We start from the raw sequence: 22,553 nt of genomic DNA on the forward strand, positions 1-22,553 counted from the left end.
ATCGAAGAGTAGCCATGTTTGTACATAACTTTTAGTAATAAATTTATTTTCTTCTCTTTTTTTATGGTGCATCGGAGTTTGAAAAATTCAATAATCCTCATTCATTTCTTTATTTTAAAAGATATGGAATTGTGAAATTGCTTTGTTTTAAATGTCTTGAGAACATACATTTGCCGATAAATGCCCCTCATGAGATTCAGAAGAATGCAAGACAATAGATGTCTATGTAAGAAAATAGACTCGGTTCAGCACTATATAATAGAATGCATTGAACTTAATGAAATTACAGGAAAAGTCCTTATGGATGGTGACAGTTCTATCATTATATTACTATACCCTGAAAATGAAAAACATTAAAAATGATAGAAAAGTTTTCTAACCTGCCTTTCACCAACAGTTTGAAGATTCTTTGAGTTTTTATTGGCCGATGTTTTCTTATTCAAAAGCTGGGTAGTAAATGTGGATAGCAGTTCAGTCACAATAGCCCTGTTTCTACTGTTTAATTCTGTGGCTACGGGGTGACTGGAAGTAGTTAAAAAAATGCCTCTCATGACGAAATTGTGCCTTAATGATAGTAGGAATTTTTGTATCCATTAGTTACTCCGTTCTGCAATATAATACTTTTTTCTTCAAAATCGCCCATTTCATAGGTACTACAGTTATTATACTTTATTCAAAATAAGTAATTTTTATTTTCCAATTCATTGTTTTAATTGAATACAAATGTTGTTTAAAATCATTATTTATAATTGTTATTATTAATAATTTTTATTTGGAAACTGCGGTTTTAATTTAACCCAAATGTTGTTTTTAAATCTTTATTATGGTTATTATTAAAATGTTTACTTTCAAAAATACCCTTTAATTGAATCCAAATGTTGTTTTTAAAATCATTATTTATTTTGTTTATTATTAATAATTTTTACTTTCAAAACTACTGCTTTAACTGAACCCAAATGTTGTTTTTAAATTATTATTTTTTATGTTTAGTTCTGTGTTATGGTTACTTTCTTATAAAATTATTATTTGATTAATGAATTATGTAATTCGCCTATTATTCATAGAATTAATCATAATTCATAGAATTATTCATAGAATTCTTCGGAGCGATTTTTTAAAAAAAATTTAGTTATAATTACACTGAATTAAAAACTAATCATATTATGCTTTTTTACATTTATATAATCCGATAAAAGTATTGCACGAATCTAATTTTACACCATTTTAAAAATCAAGAATAATTGTTTTAATAATACCAATAACGGTGCAATTGTTTTCATGATTGTTGATAATTTTTTAAAAAAATTGCGTAAGTTTTTTTAACTTTTCAAGTTAAAAAAATTATGTAAATTTTTCAAAGAATTACGTAAATAAATTTTAGTGCATTCATTATTTCATCAAATAATAAATCGCGAGATTTTTTTTCTTTTTTTTGGAAGTCAAGGAAGAAAGATTTTAATTATCTGTGCAATTAACATGGGAAATCAAAAAGAAAGTTATAGTGATGAAGAAATTACAAAATAGATGAACCATATAATTATTAACGAGATGGGTATATGAGATGGCAATTGAGATGATATATCCGCAGGATTATTATCGCGTGCAGGAAATGGCAATAATTTCTATAATAGACTGGAATTTTCAATAATTATTTTGAGAATAAGCAAAAAATGATCTTTCAAAATTGTCAATATTTTAACAGAAAAATCAAAATTCATCCGTTTTTCTACGATGAAAAATCCCAAAAGCCATAACGGATAATGTTGCTTTATTCTACGTGAAAATCCCGATATGCAAGTAACTAAACAAAATAATGTCTAATAAACAATAAGGTCCAGCGTGAAAAAAAAAACCCGACTCTTTAGTTAAACTGTAGCTCACAAACAGCAGATTGATAATTTATAACTGTAAAAGTCCAAAGTTCTGAGAAAAATTCCAACTACTTTCGACTCTATTACGCCTTGACCTCAATTCGATTACAGACACATTTTTATTTAAGCGCCTTTACTTTTTATAGCTCCTGTCTCAAGAGTGTCGAATTTCTAAAAAAGCTAGAAATGCACTAATAGAGCTGTCGGCAAGATTCTCGAATATTCAGGTTCCTTCATTTTTTCCGCCAAAATCACTAAATGGTTTGCCTTGCTCATCGCCAAGGCTGGCAGCCATTGACCATTCAATAGCTATTAAACTATCTGTAAAACTATTTTCCATGCTAGGAAACATACCGGGCAAGGTAGCAATATAATAAATTGTTAACATCATTTTTTGATGGTAATGATCTGATTATTTCATTTTAAAGCGTTTAAGAATATCATGCTATACTTAAGCTATTATTATTATTTTATATCTGTTATGTTAAAATAAAGGCGATCAGCATCAGCTTCCGAATACTAAATTACTCTTTTCAAATTAAAATTTAGAAAAGAGTATGCGATAGATATATAAACGGTCATGGCTCATTTATTATATGTAACAAAAATGAATCATTCAAATGTGATCCGTTAGTGAGAATTTATCTTCTTTCTCTTAGATTCTCACGCAGCCGAAACATACAGATGTGCCTGCGATGCAGAGTAGATTACCTTTTTGCTTCTCTAAGAGGAAAATAGCAGAACTTTTTTTACAGAAAATAGCAAAACTCTTAGTAATTAGCTGCCGTCTGTTCAGTCTAATAACTGTATCACCTACATCTGAGAGTTCTTTCATTCAAATTCAAGACTGTCTAAATATAATCCTAGGATTAAATGATTTATGTAATGCACTTCGGTATCTTTAGTTATTAATTATCAGGAGATATGTATATTCACCTAGAATACGCCAACGACTAAATATATTCTATGTAACAGGAAATCTCATTCTTGCACTACAATTTAAATAGATAAAATCTTGAAATTTTAAAAATTCTTATGATTAAAGTTTTTACATAATGTTATATAGCCTAAATAAATGTCGTACTTTCTATGAAATATTCAATATAATGTAGTGGAATGCAGTAAACAAACAGAAGTTAATTTTATGATAATCGAACCATCTTTGGTGACCTGTAGTTTGCTGAGGATGTTGATTATATTTAAATTCTATGTAACAGGAAAAAACTTTAAATTATATGTAATAGACTTATTTTGATTCTCTGATTCATGAATCACTATCTTTATCTCTCTTGAACTGGATCGACCATCTTCAAATATGACCAGTCTAAACTTAAGATTATTGTGCAGTTGGCAAAGTTGCATTATTTTACAGCAATTTATAGATAATCATATTATTATTTTACTGCAACCCTAAAAGTCGTTTGTCATTATTTCTGTTTACCATTCAGGATAAAGGATTTTGGCGAGTCTGTGGATGACTGGCTCGATACTGATGTGCTTGGGAGAAACTGTACATTAATCTTAAGTATACCCCAAACTGAAATTCTTATGTGTCAACAGACCAAGAGCAGAGAAATATTCATTACTTAAACATGATATCGTTATTAAAAACTGATAAAGGTCGTATATCTTATATGACTCTGTATGGGTCATTTTGAGTCATAGTCATCGATGCATTATGGGTGTTTTTGCATTTTGAGCGGTATATACAAAAATATTCCGAAATAGTGCATGGAAATCATGACAATAATTGGATTTTTCCATAAGAATCTGCTTAAAATTCATGGTACAACTTTTAGAATATCAGCTTACAATAATATTAACATTTTGATAATATCATATGACATGAAAATCCAAATAATTAACAAATGGTTCAACGGATTCTAGATAAATTAATTTGTTAGTTTCAGATGAGAGTTTTTTTTCTTTTAATCTTTCTTAAAAATGAAAGAATTGATAATTTCTAATAAAAGGTAAATAACATTCTACATAATTAGAGCTAAAGGGATAAATTTACATCTATCTTTTTTTTTTTTTTTTTTTTTGTGGACTCATATAAAGTGTTTTAGAGAATGCCCGGAAGTTTCCCTTTCCAACAAGGCTTTCTTTAACAGATATGTGTTTCAATGTGTACAGATTCCCGGAAGATCGCATTCCTAAACGAATACTTTGGATCTGAAAAAGCAAAAACAAAGAAAATAAGTTTTCTTTTTCGAACGCGTCAACGCCCTTTCCGACCCACTTCAGAAAAAAGAAAACACATTAGCGGGCAATAAATGCCGTCCCCAAGCTCTAGAAGTGAGTTATTACGGTCAACAATTTTTCTTTTTGATGTAAATTTCCTTTTTATGCACTATCACTCTGTGATTAACTATATATAGTTACTGTTCATTCTCCTTCGACTGAAAAAACTAGGGAAACCTGATTTTCTAGTAAAAAAAAGGATGAAAACGGTATTTTTTGTTTCTATGCAGAATATTAATGTTTTATGCTTTATTTAGGTTTATGAATACTTTAAGTCAGTAATATTTTTTTAATATTTCATGCAACTAGATAGGAAAAACCAGAACTTCGGTAGTTATCGGAAAAATTAGTCTGAATAAAATATTTCATCTATGGAATGATATTAGAAGGCCATTATCTAAGGATAAAAATTTAGTTCGTCATTTTTCTCTTATATATTTTCAGAATATTATATTGTCGCATAACTATAAATACATTGGGATTTAGCATTTTTACTATAACAAATTGAGAATGATTATGATTTGTGAGTATTGGCAATGAATTCGGGATTTAATGTTAATTTTAATCTGCATGTTTCAAACCTTTTGGTAGAAAATTAAAGAGATGAAAGATGACATTTAAATACGAACAAGAGTCTGCACAGTATTTGAAAAGAATAGCTGAAGTGGAAGGTTTAACATATAACTGAAGAAAAAGTTAGGGTGGTATAGTCGAGTGCCATTATGGCAATAAAATCTCTCATGTGCACATTTTTTGGTAGGGTGTCATATGAAGTACTTGTTCTACAATTACAACGTCATTGATTCTGATGAGCGTCTTTTTCCTAATAATTTTGTAGTTACAGCTGCTTTCCTATAAATTGTACTTTGTTGTTTTCTTCAATGTACGAAGTTCACTATGAAGATGGCATGAAGGTTGTAACATTATTGGTCGTTATACTTTTAACAATTTTTGCAATTTATTCTAAAAAAAAAACCCATCCTACTTAAACCTTAACCTTACCTTTCCTACGTCTCATCTTTTAAAGACATTTGAACTACCATTTCACTTAAATGACTATATTTTATTAGGTAATAATTTTGACTTATCTAAATGTATTCAGTCTTCAGGTATACATAAAAAGTTTCGAAATACCCAATAAGTTCACTTTATTCGTGACTTAATAGCTAATTTGTTAGAGATAGATTTTCGCTTTTAGTTGAAAAAAAAAACCTCTTAATGATAAAAAATAATTATATTTTATGCGTCTTAAATTGAATATCAACCCCCCCCCCCACACACAAAATTTAATGTTTTATATATAGCTACCCATAATATTAATGTATTTCAAAACATTTTTTTTCTGTTAACTGGAGGAAGACCAGTTATTTATAGATTACGTTTATTTACTGTATTAGGCCGTTATGAAAAGTAGGATATATAGGTTTAGATGTGGAAAAGTGGATTTTTTTTTTTCAGTTAACATACTAATGTGTCAAAAATATTTTACTAAATAGGTTTGTAGAAAATATTGTACAAATATTTACTTTAAGAAGTACATTTATCGACTGAAACATAATAAAATATAATTTTTTGAGTTATTTGAATCATTTTGCAGTTGTAAGTATATGACTAACTTTTTTAAATTAGCAATTAATGTTGACCCTCTATACTTTGATAGAGCTGCCTTATTTCATTGCATTTTATCAGATATATTTTAATGACATGTGATCAAATTTGAATGCTATTATTATTTTATGCTATTATTAGATTTTATTATTGATTAACCGAGCTGATCGATTCCTAAAGTTGAAACCCTTTTTTGTACTTTTTACCACTTTGCTGATTATCTTATCTCAATAAACCTTTAGAGTTTAGTAGTCCAAATGTGGATGTTAGTCAATTTCTTATTATTTAATTGAAAAAAAATCATTAATAATGACAATTAACAAAATGGTGTCATTTTTTTTGTATCATATAAAAAAATAAAGAAAGCCCTGAACAAGAACTGAGATCTTACCGGGAAATACCTTGAGGTCGTAGGTGACACCGAGTGGGCTCCCGCCGTACGCTCGTGCTGGCTTCAGTCCCACGGAATGAGGTGCATGACCGGACACGCTCACAGTGAGGGGATGTGCGTCCGGACCGAGTTTCTTTAACAGGTGTTGCTGCAAGGCAGTCAGTGGACGGGGACTTTTGCTGCTACTGGGGTATACCTGCAAAGAACAGAATCCAATACACATCTAGATTTTCAGAAAGTCAGTGATACTTAAAACTGAATAATACAGTTTCTTCTTGCCGCAGATGTATTTATTGCCTAGGATCTAGATCTATTTTATCTCCTCCAAATATTTTGTACTGGCAAATAATATTTCTTCGTAGTTTTATTTTGTAAATCATAATTGATTCATTCCTGCTTGGCCCCTTGCAAATTCTGGTTTGCTGTTGTAAATCTGTTCAGTACAAATGATTTAAACTTTATGTATCAAAATGACACAATGGTAGTTCAAACAGTGAAGAACTTTCGTCTTTCTCCTGGTGTTATGGAAAAGGTGTTGGAATGTATTGATATATGTATATACAAGGTGCGTCTAAAAAGTACGATGAATCGGGACATAAAACAAATAAAGCAAATCAGCGGAACAAAATATCTTTATTCGCCTTCAATGAAAGATCCATTGATCACAATATACTTTTGGCATCGTGGATAGAGTTGTTAGAATGAGTTAACAAGGTCTCTTTTGGAATGAAGTGAAGCACAGATGACACACGTCGTCGGATGTCTGATATGTCTGCAAAACGAGTGCTCTTCAGGATCCTCTTGAGGCGAGGAAATAAAAAGAAGTCTGCAGGCGCCATATCAGGTGATTACGGTGAATGTGCGAGGACAGTTATACGGCGTTTGGCTCAGAAGTTATATACATAGATCGCAGTATGGGGGTGAGCGTTGTCATGCAGCTGACTCCACTTACTAATCCTGTACAACTGTGGGCAAACACGCTAGATAGGTAGCAGTAATGGTGTTTTCCCAATTTGTAACAAAACTTCATGTTTATTTCATTTTTATTTATTGTTTCATCCCACTTTGATGTGAATTTTCATGCATACTCCACTCGACTGCCCATAGCAGAATAATCTGAGTCAATTTCTTGCTCTCCTTGCTAATGTTAATCCATATGTCATTCCTTGCGCATGCGCCTAGCAATATTTCTTACTCACGTTGCTTTCGAGATATTCCTCCATTCACCGAACTTTTTAGATGCACCTTCCGTATAAGAATACATTAGAACAATCTGACTAGCAATATATATTGATGTTTAAGTTCTGCTTCCTCGTCTGTGTGGATTATAAATGTCCTATTAGAACAACATTATTTTATTTTAATAAATTTTATTTAATTGGGGAGTGATTACTTTTTCTAATGAAATAAAAAAAAAGATTTATATCAATCACGCACACACCTGTTCGTAATGTAAAATGGCTTCAGTGTAGAACTTGAGTCCCATGACCTCCTCGTCTTCCCTGCCGTAGCGGAAGGTGAGGACAACCAGTGCAAAGATCTTGAAGGGCTCGTGCTGTGCGCTGAGGTCCGGGTCGGTCAGCACCACTCCGTCGATGGGCCTGACCACGCCTCCTTCCTCTACGATGAGCTCCCGTCTGCTCAGGTACACAGTCAGTAATCCGTTAGGACTCTGCTTCTTCAGCACTCTGTAATATACAGATATTAAATAATTGGATAGTGTATAATTAATATAAAAAAAACTAAAAATGGAAAGTAATGAAAGGGAATGCAGTGGCGTCAAAGCCATTATATAATTTTATTAACCCCAATTATCATCAAAAATTTAGAAAGATTAAATGGCACTGGGAAGAATTATATTGTTTCTTCGTTTCATCATCATATTAGACTGTAAAAAAAAATGAAATAAACGGAGATCTTTTTTCTAAGCTATCCCCAACCCCCTCCAAAGATTCGGGGAACCCCCATTCCCTTGCCCTTCTCTTTCATACTGTTCCTAGCCCAAAATATGTTCAATCATTATTGTAAGAGATTTTTCTTAAAATTTTCTTTATATATTTGTTTTTATGCTGCATATGATAATTCAGAATGTAAGCAAATCAAGCTTAAGTATTGCCTCAAAATATGCCCAATGCATTTGGAAGACATGTTGCCCTATGTTATTATTTTCATGTTTCTAATTCCTCCTTTCATTTTGTCAGCATTATTTTGAAATCACCCTGTAAACATACAATGATGGAAGGAATAAATTTATTGGGAAACCAGAAAATAAATGACTGGATTCATAATTCTTGAATGACATCTCAAAGTTAGAAACTATCTTGTAACCTTTTTTTTCAGTTTGGTTTTTTGCATAAGATCATTTCACCATTTTGCATATCTTGAAAGAATCATCGAACTCAGTTTTATATATCACACTATTGCTTATTAACTGCTCATTTGGTTTCAAGTTAGAAAATTTAAATTGCTTTTTTGGAGTGTATCGTTACATATCATTACATTTTTGAAGTTTCCAACAAAAATAAGTACTTGTGAAATAATACATTAATGATATCTGACAGAATATTATTACATGTCTGAAAAAACTACAAATGTTTTTACATTTACAATAAAAGGTAAGAATATTTTTGATTTTATATAAATATTTCTTACTTTATAACTAATGATGCTGTCAGAGCCCCGAATTCGGCTGTAACCTAAATTCGAAAAGAACATGATGGAATCTATTTCAATATTTACCGACTTTTAGAAAAAATGGGGCATTGATTTTAGATATCTACTTTTTCCACGGCTTTGAGCATCGAACTGCCTTGCTTGCTGAAGCGATAGTACTAACACTGGATAAACTGGTACAAATCTAAAATCAGTTGAAATAACTTTGCATTTTATTGAAAGATGCACTTTTAGTTTTTTACCTTTCAACCTGTGTCATGAAACAAAAAATCAATATAAAACAATTTGTCATTTTTTATGTATCTGAGATTCGATGTTTAACCCATAAATTTTGAATGCTCATACTCCAATAAAATAGTATAGATTACTTTTAAAAGAGCACAAGGAAAAACACTGTATATTTGATTTGTTTTTAAATAAAAACTGTATACTTATTTTTATATATTTTAGTTATTCTTAACTGTAAAGAATAATTTTGTAATAACGTATTGCAGATTTTATTATAAAGTAAGATGTAATTTAACCAAGTTATTTATAATTCTGAGTCGACTTAACTCCATTTTATAAATATGGCGTCTTAAATTGACTGTCTTTCTGGGCATTTGCCTAATATTATCCTTTATAAGTGCTATATTTTTTTGAAAGGTCATCTCCTGCTATATATGTTTTAGAAGAAGCTTGAGCCATGAAGAGACTTTCGAAGTCTTTAACTTAGATTTATTTCATTCCGGAATTCATTACTGGTGCAAGAAGCTAACGACGATAAAAGGTGGGGCAGTCTAAATAGCGAAACAAAAACAAAAGAGACTGACATTTTTCCTTTCAGTGATTTTACTATGAAATTTTTAATAGGGATTTCTTTGACACATGTAGACTTAAGAAAGGGTCCTTAATGTTTTAAGTATTAAGGACATTTACACCCCCCCTTCCCCCACTCAGAGCGTGAGGAAATGCTGAGGTCATCCGTTTTCTAGAGCGCGTGTTGAAAATATATTTTTAAACAGTGGAAATTGGATCAGGAATTGAGTGAACACTTTAGAATGAAGTTAATATGGGCTAAATTAAGATAAATTAGGAAATTAATTAGGATTTAAATTAGATTAAGTGATATCAACACACACGCACACACACACACACACACACACACACACACACACACACACACACACACACACACACACACACACACGCACACGCACACGCACACGCACACGCAAGCGCGAGAGGGAGAGAGAGAGAGAAGACTATATATAAAATATTGCTCTCGCATTTTCAATATATGTTTAACAGTTCAATTGAATGTTCTCATTTAGATATCCATTTGCATCTGAAACTGTTTGGATTTCCATTTGCACGTTGGCTTAAGCTCAGCACCCGAAATGCTAGTTGTTGTTAACTCCTTGCCGCACTTTGACGACCCTGATTCATGATGATAATTTCAGATCAAAAATGAATGTCACGAATCACACTTGTGAACACAAATATGAGCCAAATATGAGCGTCACGAATCACACTCGTGAAGCAAAAGTGTCTCGAATCACACTCTGGAGCTCAAATGGGAACTAAACGTGATCGCCATTAGTCATAATCTTGTAACAAATGCAGCTGTCATGGGCTGGGTCTTTAAGATTAAGTTATGAAAGTTTTATTAGTGATTAAGTTATGAATATATATATTATATATAATATATTATTTATTTATAAGATTGTTATGAAAGTTTTTTTTTTAAAGCTTCTCCTTTACTACATTCTGGCCCGTTTTGAGCTGTCACATTCTAAAAGTTGAGCCAAGATTTTTTCGAGCTAAATACCATTGAAAGAGATTAAAAAGTTTTGTAAATAAGATTAATGTGATCGATATTGTTTTATGAAATCGTATTTTAGCTATAGTCACCGAAATGCTATTTATAATACTTTCCCTGGCGGAAGAATTTATGAAGGATCAAAACTGATCCGACATTTCAATTCATTTCATAAGTCATATATTCATATTCCTAAGCCATCGTTTCATATCATAATTCTAAACCATAAAACTTCTAATAAATCTACTTTCCACTGCTATACAGTATAATGCTATTTTGTATTACATCTTAAATTTCATTATTATCATTTTCGATATATAAAACCGTATCCAAATGGATATTCGTCATATATGGTTTGAAAATAAATTTAAAACAACTAGACAGGCCAGATGTAAGCTATAGGAATTTAAAATATGCTGTTGTAGATATTATAGATAATAAATTTATTATTTCAGTTCGGAAGGACTTCAGGTTAAATGTGAGATGAATGGAAGTGTATCAACTTCCAACTGAATTTTTCTCTAGGAAAACTGAAATATATTTTTGCCTTTAAATTCTGTTTCTTGGTGACAATCGGAAATACTCCACATAAAGCTATGCTAGCAAGGGATGTCTTGATAATTTTTTCTGACTGAAAATTTGGCCCTGAGATTTGTTGATAGTAACCATAAATGATATTTGATATTGAAATTGCCTCCTTGAAAATACAAAGAGTGAGTCGATTTCCGGAATAATTGTTTTCAGATGCAGTTTTTTTTTCACTTGCTATAACAATGCAGACTAATCATTAATTTTGGACTTCTTTCGTAATTATTCTACTTCCGTCATCACAATTTAAAGTTTTAAATTAGCAACAAGAGTGATATGGATAGGTGATCTATGAACTTAATGGTGATATATAATGGTGATATGCAGCAATTTCTGTCCCAATCTATCAAAAATCACCCAAAGTCATTAAAGTTTTTGTCTTTTATCATCATGTTAGAATATGATGTTGTTTTAGTTTGAGGTTTTTGAAGTCTAAAAATACGCGGGCAGTAAAAAAAAAAAGAGCATGGGTCATAAGAAATTACCGTCTGAAGAAGCACAAAGAAGAAAATGGGAATTAACGCGAAATAACTAGGGAGGTAGCGAAAGTTATATTAATTTTTATAGTTAACAAAAATAGTTTTAAAGGTTGAACAACAATTTTGAGATGACAAAAAAAATAATAATAATAAAAATAAAAATAAATAATAAAAAAAAAACGTCGTTTTTTTAACTATTGATGCATGCATAATCTGATAGTCACATGATTGCTTAAAACCGGTTTAAACTGATTTTCCACGAAATAAAGTTCTGGTCACAAGAAAGAAATTTTGGAACCCAATTGATTTTGAGATGGTCAAACACCATCGCTTTTCTAAATAATTGGTGATTGCGAAATATGAATCATGTGAGAACTTGATGTTGTTTATCTGTCAAATTGATTGATAAAAAATAATATTGTCACATGATAACTTGAAATTTAGGACAGCAGATTTCAAATTTTTTCTTATTGTTCAAATTGATTTCTAAATTTGTTAAATTCCGACCAACAGTATAAATTCTTTTTTTTCTTAACATAGAAAAAAGATGTGGAAAGAATCTGGACAGCTGCATGAATTAAGATAGTAATCTGAAAAAATGCAAATTAATTTTTATATATTTTCAATTCTTCATGAATGTTACTGTGAATGCGATTTACTATACAGTATGTAATGAACGCAATGCTTTGTATTGACTACATTCTAGCAAATGGTGACAGATGTTTCAGACAAGAAGTGCTATATAACATGTTATATTTTCGAAAGCTCCAGGTTCTTTTTCTTTCAAATGAAATCACACAAAAAACTTTTTGCTTGTCAGAGAAATACCACGTTTACAATGCAGTATTTTTACGAATTTTTTTTCTTATGTATTTCTTTTCATTCAAAATATGATTTCTGAAAGAAATCCTACAAAATGCTTTCTCAAAAGAAAAATATATACATTCGTAAAAAGAGAACTCCTTCGAAATATTGCTTTCATCTTAAGTGGAGGTTTCAAAGATTTGATACAAATCGGAATTTTTCTGTTTCGTATGTGATTCAAGAGAATATTGTTATCTAAGATTTTTCCTTTTCTATCTAAAGTTGAATATCATGAAACACTGATATATTGTAAATTAAGGTAGGTAAATTGGTTAAAAAAATCTTTTTTTGTGGAATTACGATTTTTTTTTTAAATTTAATATTATTAATGTTTGAAGAAGTTTATTTATAAAACGTTAGAATTTTGTTGCGAATTGTATTTTTTGGGAAATTGCATTGATTTCTATATTTGGATTTAAGTTTAAATGCTATTTTAAATCTTTAGATGCTATTTTCTCAAATACTTATCTTTAATAGAATTTTCTTACGAGAAACCTCACAAATGAAAACCAAGTGCACCTTTTTTTTGTTAAAATTTGGTATGATAATTTCTCGATATGTTTTGTAGTTCCTCAACTAGAGATCAAATAATCTATTCATTTAGAAAGATTTTCAAGTTTTACTGCTTTACAATGCGAAAGAAATGGAAAATTTTATGTTATTTATCAGTCGAATTTATATTTATTATTTATAAAATGGATAGAAAGTCTGATTATTTTTTCTAGTTCAGGAGATAGACAATTTAATTCTTAAGCTATCTGTAAATTTTTCTGCAAATCATTTGATAAATATCTAAATTAAAAGATTTTTTCTTTATACCTCTCTTTAGTCAAAAAATCCCTTTTCTTCTATTTTTGCAAATGTTTTGCCACTTAATTGATATATTGTGGTGAACAGATATTTTTTCAACTTTTTAGTGCAAAAATGCAGAAATATAACTATTTAGAGCGTTTTTCAAACACAAGAAAATCACCCCGAAGTTACATACCTTCATTCTAAAAATAATTATTTTCTTATTTTTCCGTAAACTTAAATTCTACTTAACAAGGAAAAGTGGCCAAAATTTAAACAATCCTATAAAAACTGTAGGATTATTTTCGTTATACTTTTTCATAGAAATTAGTGGAATTAATTGAGTAAATATTTAACAGCGTTTGAGATGAAGTAATAATAAAATAATAAAAAAAAACCCTAAAGCATAATGTTTAAAGATTTTCCGCCATTGTTTGCCAAATCCTGTTAAATACTCGACATCTTGAAACGAGCATTTTCTTTTAAAACCAGGAAAATTATATTTACAAAAATAAAGAAAAAACGAAGTAGGATATCATAATTAAAGAATTGCAGTCATAAAGATATTGTAATTTGCTGACTCTTCCGCTCGCTTTAATCTAATAAAAATAATTTTTAGGAAGCCTTGATGCTATGTCATTTGACTCAAAATGTTGCTTATTTTATTGAAAATATTTCATTTTCGTTTAAGGAATAAAATTTTTTTGGAACAATTTATTGATTTGTTAACATGCATGAAAAATAAGTTGAATCTCAATCATTAAAGTTCCCTCTTTTATTGGAATAAGATGAAAATGTGAATTTCATATAGTAGCGATGCAAAATTTATGCAATGTGCCAATATCCGAAACATGGAGTAGTATTAGGGTTAAAAATTGATTACTTTTAATAACAACAACAAAGAGAATGAATGAAAGAAAGATTTTTTCCACATTTTTTTTAAAGTGATGTGATGTACACTTACATATTCTTGGTCAATTTATGTAACAAATTAATCAGTTACTTAGTATTAAAGTTGCTAAAGTCTTGTTTTAAGTCTACAAGGATTTTGTTAAACAGATTTAACAGTTCAAATGATTCGTACGGATAATGAAGGGATACCTGAACTGAAAGAATGTGGTTAGTTTGTTCTGCTGGAAAAACAATATTTCAATATTATACACGTATCAATTGCAATAATAACTGAAGGATGGTTGCCATGTCCTATTCTTCTGTTACAATGTACTATTATATCTTTTGAATAACAACGCATTATTTTTCTTTATTTTACATCATCAGTGGTCCGCAGTGACGTGTTGATGAAGTCTTGGCCTCGGAGTTGGAGAGTTCGACGTTTGAAACCCAATTCCACTGAGGAATCGTCATATGAGTGGGTCTGGCATAGGCAAAATAAGCGGAGACAAATATTTTTCCGCCTTAGTGCGGAAGTTTGGAAAGGAGGTTTAGTTAGCTGAGTCCTAATCCTCTTTCTGATAGTGGTTCAATATAATAAGATTCATCCCATAATGTTGGAAAAATGGGGTGTAAATGAAACTAAACAAATTTTTCACACCAATGGAGTTTGATCTTACATGATTTAATTGCAAACAAAGCCTGTATACAAGTAGGATCTTCCATGTGGGCTTGAACCTACTATCCTCTAGTATTATGAGTCCCCAAATTTTTTATTACGATTCGTAAAGGAAAATAAAATTTATTTCAATGAAGCCCTTACAAATATTAGAAGATATTTCGAAATGGATATAAAGCGACAAAAAGTATATCATAACTTTTTCTAATAAATAAGAATATCAGAAAAGTATCATAAAAAAAACGGTAATTCAAAGAAATTTTTTGCTTTTGCAAATGAAATAAAATACCTTTTTTGTTGACAGGGTACTATACAAAATTCTGAAAATATTGGAGGATCCGCTTCAGTTGTTACTTGAGCATATTCGTGCGCAATCAATGTTTTCCAGGTGTTTCAATGCCCCTGTATGAAGATTTGTATGGATATGAAACCTGGTGAGCAGAATATTCTTGTTTTTTCAAAAATATTCAAATTCTCTCTTTTTATTGCTTTATATTTATTTTGAAATATAACTTGATTTATTTTAAATCAGCGTAGTACTCAAATAAAATTGAAAAAAAAAGCGATTTCTGCTGGGTTTTTTTTTTAACTTTCTCATTTATTGTCCTGTGGCATTGAAATTCTTTGAGTGCATTTTGAAATATTAAATAAGTTCAACTTTTAAGCAAGAATTTTCATCTTCATGAGTCTTTTTCATGAGTCTTTCTTTTTATGTCTCATGACATAAGACATGAAAAAAAACTCAATAAATGATAATATGTGTAACTTTATCAGCAGTCATGTGACATATTAAAAAGTGTGCTGAGAGCTATTTTCACTTTCTTCTATACGTAATATAGAGAAAATATTGTAATTGTCGAAAAGTTCGAATTCGAGATTTTAAAAAATGTGTATGTTTTAGACCTCCCCGATTTTGATAAACACATTTTTGGAAAATGTCCTTCTGTCTGTGATAAAGATAACTTAAAAATGCTTTGAGCTTAGTGGATGAAATTTGTTATACGGTTTTCATGCCAAATTTCGGAAAAATAAGAAAAACTGATTATTTTAATTTCAATGCAGATTTCATCAATAAATAATAAAAAAAAAACTTTTAAGTAATAAATAGCTCTTGAAACAGAATGGTGATGATTAAAATGTTCAGCCATTTAAAAAATCTTTTTTTTCTTTTTTTTCCATTTTCCATAAAAAAAACAACACAATCAAAAACAAATTTAATGAACTGCTTTTCTTAAAAAGAATGTTTATCAAAATAGAGGTTATTTTCGTGTTTGAAAATTCATTAAAGTTGTGTCAGAAGAGAGAAACATTGCTAGTTATTATCAAATTTTTAACACGTCGTTGCGATGTATTATAAACAACAAATTGTTAATGCGTCAATTGTATCTTCAAGTGAACAGAACAATGAAAACTGTTATATAATATGAAACAGTACGTGTTTCAGCTTTTCTGATTATTGGGAGTTATAAATGGTCTTCATAAAATGATTTTTTGATTCAGCATGAAATGATTTTTTCTTTAGTTCTGATTTCAATATGAATCGTTCACAAAAATAGTCTATTTTTGATGAGTTGGCGATGTGGAGTAAGGATTTTATGATTTGAAACTAATCTACTATCATAAGTTAGGACACAGATGTGAACCAAAGTTTGGTATATCTGGCTTTTTTAAATATCTCTCTTGACACCAGTTACAGTGACAGTGCTTCTCAATGAATGCGACGAATTCAATACAAACGTATTTATTGCAACCCGACTTTTCTCGTGTCTTGTTCTCCTTTTCATTCCTTTATTCCTTTTAATAAAGAGACTGGAGTGACTAAGGATAAAGGTCAACTGCCACTTTATCGAAATCTTACTATATAAAGTAACGCTATTTGACTACTGATTAAACTAATCTATACTTATATATAAAGCTCAATGTGTGTGTGTGTGTGTGTTGGCCCTCTACAGAAAAAACCATTTGACCTATTGCTCGCAAATTTGGTACATATATACCTTAGAGGTCGGGAATGTGCATCTGGGGTCCCTTTATTCGAATTTTTAATTAGAATTTTAATTATTAATTAAAAACTAACTTTCCAGCCAAAAAATCTTTTCATTTTCCCCAACGCCAAATGAGTAAGGCTTCAGTTTTTTTCCCAACAGTAATGAGGCTAGGGTTAACATTTTTCGGCCGATTATTTCAATCGATTCTGTTTATTTTCTTAATGTTTGATGCATTTAAAATTAAACATTGTTAATTAATCCATGTTTCATATTCATTCTGAAGTACTTTTGAATTAAAATAACACAGAATAAAGGAAATTAAAAATGTCTAATCTGCATAGCGTTACCCCAACTGGCGTAGAAAAATTCATGCTTTTGAGTTACCGTAACTGGCGTTGAAAATTCACGCATGCGCATTGTGTTCTGATTGTTGACAATATTATCAAGGATGAGTCTTGATTTAAATTATTTTTAAGTTAGTTGCATGCTTTTGTAATTAAATTGTATTTATGTTAGTTATATATTTTTTGTATATGCTCATAGTTTTAAGTACATCGTTTTTTAAGTAGGTTTTTTTAACCTGTTTTCGACCGATTATTTTAATCGATTCTATTTATTTTCTTAGTGTTTGATGCATTTAAAATGAAACATTGTTAATGAATCGATCTGCTCATGATGAATCTGAGAAATTTTTGTTGACAAATTCTTGAGATATTACATAAATTAATAAAGATATTCTATAGTGCCCATAAAGTTTAAACGCTCAGTGACTCTGTTATCAGTAATCATATTATAAAAAAATGCTTTGTTTCAGTAAAAAATATTTTTATATTAATTGCAGATTAATTCTTTCCACTTTAATTTAAAGCATAAATTCTACGAGGGGTAAACAGAAAATGAGAGAGATACATATGACGTTATGACTGAAGGCCTTTATAATATTATGAGTGAAATATATGACTATCAAAATTTGAAGTTTAAAAATATTTTGATGAAGAAGCTATTAAAGTAGGAATCGCATAAAATATTTAATTATTAAAATTTAAACGAACATTAAGATTGGCGAACCGGCTGGTCGCCAAAGGCGGTTAGTTTTAAATAAAGCAGTTTTCCAGTTTATTTAGCAAGAAAGTCGAGAAAGAATTTATTTCAAAAATATTTTAGTAGGCAATGTTTAGAATAAAAAAAATTTATGAATGTTGTTACCCATCGACTTTCTTTACTAGAATAACGTTGAAATATATGTATGCAAATGTATTTTCCTCAACTTCGCAAAACTCCCCTCCCCTTCCCCCCCCCAAAAAAAAAAGTCGGTCATTTTTTTGTTTTGAAGATTTTAGACCTCACAAACTTGTAATTTGAATTTATTACCGCCTTGTTATTTTTAGATCAAGTAGACTTTTATCTCATATTTTATTGCTTTTGACATTTTTATAATAGCACTTATTCTTCTAGTTTTAAAATATTAGCGTTTTAAAAAGTAATTACTTGTCGAATTGCTAAACAGATTCCCGTATCTCTGAAGGGTACAATAATAGTGACGTGGTGTTATTGGTCACGTTTCAGATGGTATAACGCCTCTCCTCATCATCAACAATGCACCAGAGATTGGTGCATGATTTGATCGTCATTTTATATCTAAGTCCAGTTACTATAGAGACGACTGAGTCGTTTAACACCCACATACCTAATAAGGACTAGAGTGACACTTTATAATTTATAGTTATTCAGGCGAATTAATCCTTTTTCTTAACAGTTTGAAGAAAATGGTGATACAGACTTAATTCCGCGAAACATTCTTCATGTGTCCGACTCTAATGATATTTTAATCAAATTTTCTAGATCCAAAGAATCTTCATGTTAGTGTGATACAAAAAGTAGGCCCACCTTTCAAGTGAAATGTTCGTTTAGAAAATCAAACCATTTTTGATAACAGCGTCATTTATTAGTACAGAAACACCTTGCACTATGAATGTAGTTAATTGTATTCAAATTTATAATGCAGTATAGGAATAATCTCGTCATTATTTTGCAGCAAACATGTTACTTTTTAGAATTCCAGAAACAGAAAAGTACTAACGATTTAAAAACCTGTTTTATTGAAGTGATAAACGTGTACATAGGAAAAATGTATTATTGCTCCATCAGCACAATTGCTCGCATTTAAGTTTTCAGATTCCATTTTCGCAGTCGACAAAAGCAACTAACTAAAAATACTGGCATAAGCATGGTTATACTAAAATTTTGTTCAATTTTAAGGCATCAATAAAAATATCGATTATATGCGATGAATTACAACTCGTACTAAGAGCAATTTTAAGATTTTGATTTATTGATGAAAACCCTTTTAAATGATGTCTGTCTGTCTCTCTGTCTATCTATCTATCTATCTATCTATCTATCTATCTATCTATCTATATATATATATATATATATATATATATATATATATATATATATATATATATATATATATATATATATATATACAGGGTGTTTATAAAGTCCCGGACCCATTTTGATGTTTAATAACTCGTAAAATAATAAAGATATAAACAAACTTATGGCATTTATTGATGGAATAACTCATATATTTTCCTTTTCAAGTTTGAATATTTTTACTTTTGTAAATATCGTCTGCACGTGTGGTTAATTTCAGATAATTTCATTTTCCAGTCTAAATATCTGTACTTTTCTAAGTATTGTCTGATTATTAATTGCATTTTTCTCTCTTTTGTTTTTGGCAACTATTGCAATGTTATGTTTACTTTTGATGTGTTTGTTCTATGTAGTACTTTTGTATGTGATGTTTTATTCGAGCGGATATTAAGGAGAATGCGTACACCACAAGAGAAAGCACAGATTTTATGGTGGTTCATAGAGAAGTATCGAAGATAAGAAACGTTCCAGACGTCCTTGCACAAGTGATTTTGATGTTGAGCGTGTCAGAGAGACATTTTTACACAATCCTAGAATATCTGTGAGATCAGCGGCAACAGAATTGGATATCCCAATTTCGACGGTGTACAAGGTTATTAAGAAAAAATTAAGACTGCATGCATACAAAGTTCAAATTGTTCAAGTTTTGGAACCGAACGATAGGCCTAGGAGGATGGCCTTTGCAACAGATATGCTAAGGAGGATAGAAGATGCTGCTGATTTTCTGAAGAGCATAATGTTCTCCGGTGAAGCATCCTTTCATGTTTCTGGCATTGTTAATCGCCATAATGTGCGCAAATGGCTCTGTGGATGCCGACATGCTTGTCGCTACCTGGCGTGAAATTGACTATCGACTTGATATTCTCCGTGCGACGAAGGGGGCACACGTGGAAGTTCATTGACATGGGTCATGAAACGTTTTGAGTCTATTTAACCATTTATGTTATTAATTTAAATCTATCTTTATTATTTTATGAGTTATTAAACATCAAAATGGGTCCAGGATTTTATAAACACCCTGTATATATACAGAACTTAATTTTTTCTTCTCGGTAACAGCTTTATTTTGAAATATTAAATAGATGTGTGAAAAAGTTTCGTTCAAAATTTTTTGTCATCTCCTCGAGCATTTTATAACTCGTCACTACACCTTTAAACTCGTCTAATAATGACGTTTTGGAATGTTCTCTAATTTTGATAATCTTTTCGAAACTAATAAATCATAAAAATTTGTCTTAATTATTTCTGCTGCTTGTTATTTTTTCTAGCCAAATTTTAGCGTTATTCGGTATGTTTATCACTTTAAAATTAAATGATATACTGGCAAAAGAAAAAAAATCGCTTTTTATTACTTTCTCTAGAGCTGTTTCAAATATGTCCTACGAATTTTTTTTTTCTTTTAAAAACACACAGATTATTTGAAACTTATAACACGGCTGGTGATAATGTTTTTCATCTTTACTTTGTACTTTTACTATATTTTTCCTGAATCCTACAACAGTTATGTTCGGATTGCATGAGGATTAATCGATATCATCAATGTTATTCTCCAAGAACTTTTTAATAAAGGAGTCTGCTTTATGTACAAAAGGATCTTTTCTTTCTTTTTTTTTTGCTTGAACATGACGGATGGGCCTTCGATAAAGTTTGATTGCGGTAACTGTTTATGTCTTACAACATATTTTTCTGCATTGAAAAAATTGCGTTTGGAAGCCGTATTAGTTTCCCTTTTTCTTACGAATCTGGTCATTGTCAAAATAAATCTACTTCCCTCCTGTCTTTTGAAAGAGTTTAAAAATAAAAACTTTTCTTGTGTACGAAATGAATGAGATTTTTATGTATCTTATTTTCCTGAATCTTAAAATATTTTTATGGTCATATCTGTCTGTGAATACAATAGCTATATTCATAAAATTATGTATCTGAATTTTACAATAAAATTGTAAATTTCAGCTAAATTTTGAATCGTTTGGAAATTTTTTTTCGACTTTTAACTGCAATGGAAGCTTATATGTCCTTTTACATCATGTTAGCACAAATAATTGAATAAGAATCTTGGGAGACCAAGCTTCTCTAGGTTTTTTTTTCTTATAAATCGTTTTTTTTTCGGTGAAAATACTTAAATTCGAATCACGCACTGATTACATATGAATAATTTTCAATCTTAACTACATATGAAGTGGTCATTTAAATAAAAAAAATCACGAATGCATTTAGTTTAACATGTTATTCGAACTGGTTAAGGTTTACGTACACACTAGAAGATTTTTTTTTTTAATTTTAACTTTAAAAATCCAGTTTTTTCACAGTAGGTCATTAATATGTGTTTAAACTCATTTCAGTGAGAAAAAACGATATTACACTAATTATTAATTAATTAAATAACATGTAATGAGGTAATTAGCATATTTTTTGAAACATGATATCTTAAATTCTAATTTTTTACAGATACACAATTCTAGTTGGAAGTTATGCCTAATATTAGTCTTCATGTTGTCTGCCTCAATCAAATTATAAAAATATATAGTTTTTTTTAACAATTTTTCATCAACGATCAATAGAAAAAGCGAAATTTTTTCTGTAATTTTAACTTTTAAATAGCTGTCAAAAATTTATTTCTATAAATATAACTTTGATTGAAGCACAAAACATCCATTGTTTCATACAGATTATTTTGATATATAAATAATTAGATTTGGTTCATTTCTTGTTGAGTTATGATTGTTTGAATGAAGCAACATAATGGAAAAATATAATTCTTCATAAAATGAGTTTAAAAAAAACAACAACCGAAACTAGAGTTTTTAGTAAAAGTACCTCAAGAAAAATAATTATAACTCTAGAAATATTCCGAATATTTACAACACCTTGGTATCGTTTGAAAGCTAAAGAATCAGAGAACACTTTGAAGCAATAAAAAAATATTTCATATTTTGAACAATTTTCGAAGTTTTAAGTGTGTACGTACACCTTAACACAATAATTGCGCTGTTGCTATTGGATGCGAGTCGAACACAATCGTATTCGGATAATGTCATATAGCGCCATCTCACAACATTTTGAGGTACCAGTAGGTTATCATCCCATGACAACAATGCAAGTACCTCACAAATTTACGAGATGGCGCTATATGACATTATCAGCCTCAGAGCAGGCAGAAAAAGGCTCTATCAGGTAGTTTTAAAAATGTTATTATTTTGGTGTGAAATTGCGTTTTTTCAGGAAAGACACCTATATCGATAAAT

At 30.0% G+C, this 22,553-nt stretch overlaps 1 protein-coding gene across 1 annotated transcript in view; it reads right to left on the reverse strand.

Annotated features, from left to right (window-relative positions):
- Positions 1-22,553, reverse strand: part of LOC129965961 (arrestin homolog) — a 202,733-nt gene that overhangs the window by 62,925 nt on the left and 117,255 nt on the right. The window contains exons 2-3 of the mRNA XM_056080271.1: positions 7,556-7,802; positions 6,115-6,310 (exon numbers count right to left, since the gene is read on the reverse strand). Of these exons, the coding sequence (XP_055936246.1) occupies positions 6,115-6,310; positions 7,556-7,802 (443 nt within the window). The remainder of the gene's footprint in view (positions 1-6,114; positions 6,311-7,555; positions 7,803-22,553) is intronic.

Source organism: Argiope bruennichi, chromosome 4 (assembly GCF_947563725.1).
Source record: "Argiope bruennichi chromosome 4, qqArgBrue1.1, whole genome shotgun sequence".
Taxonomy (NCBI): domain Eukaryota; kingdom Metazoa; phylum Arthropoda; class Arachnida; order Araneae; family Araneidae; genus Argiope; species Argiope bruennichi.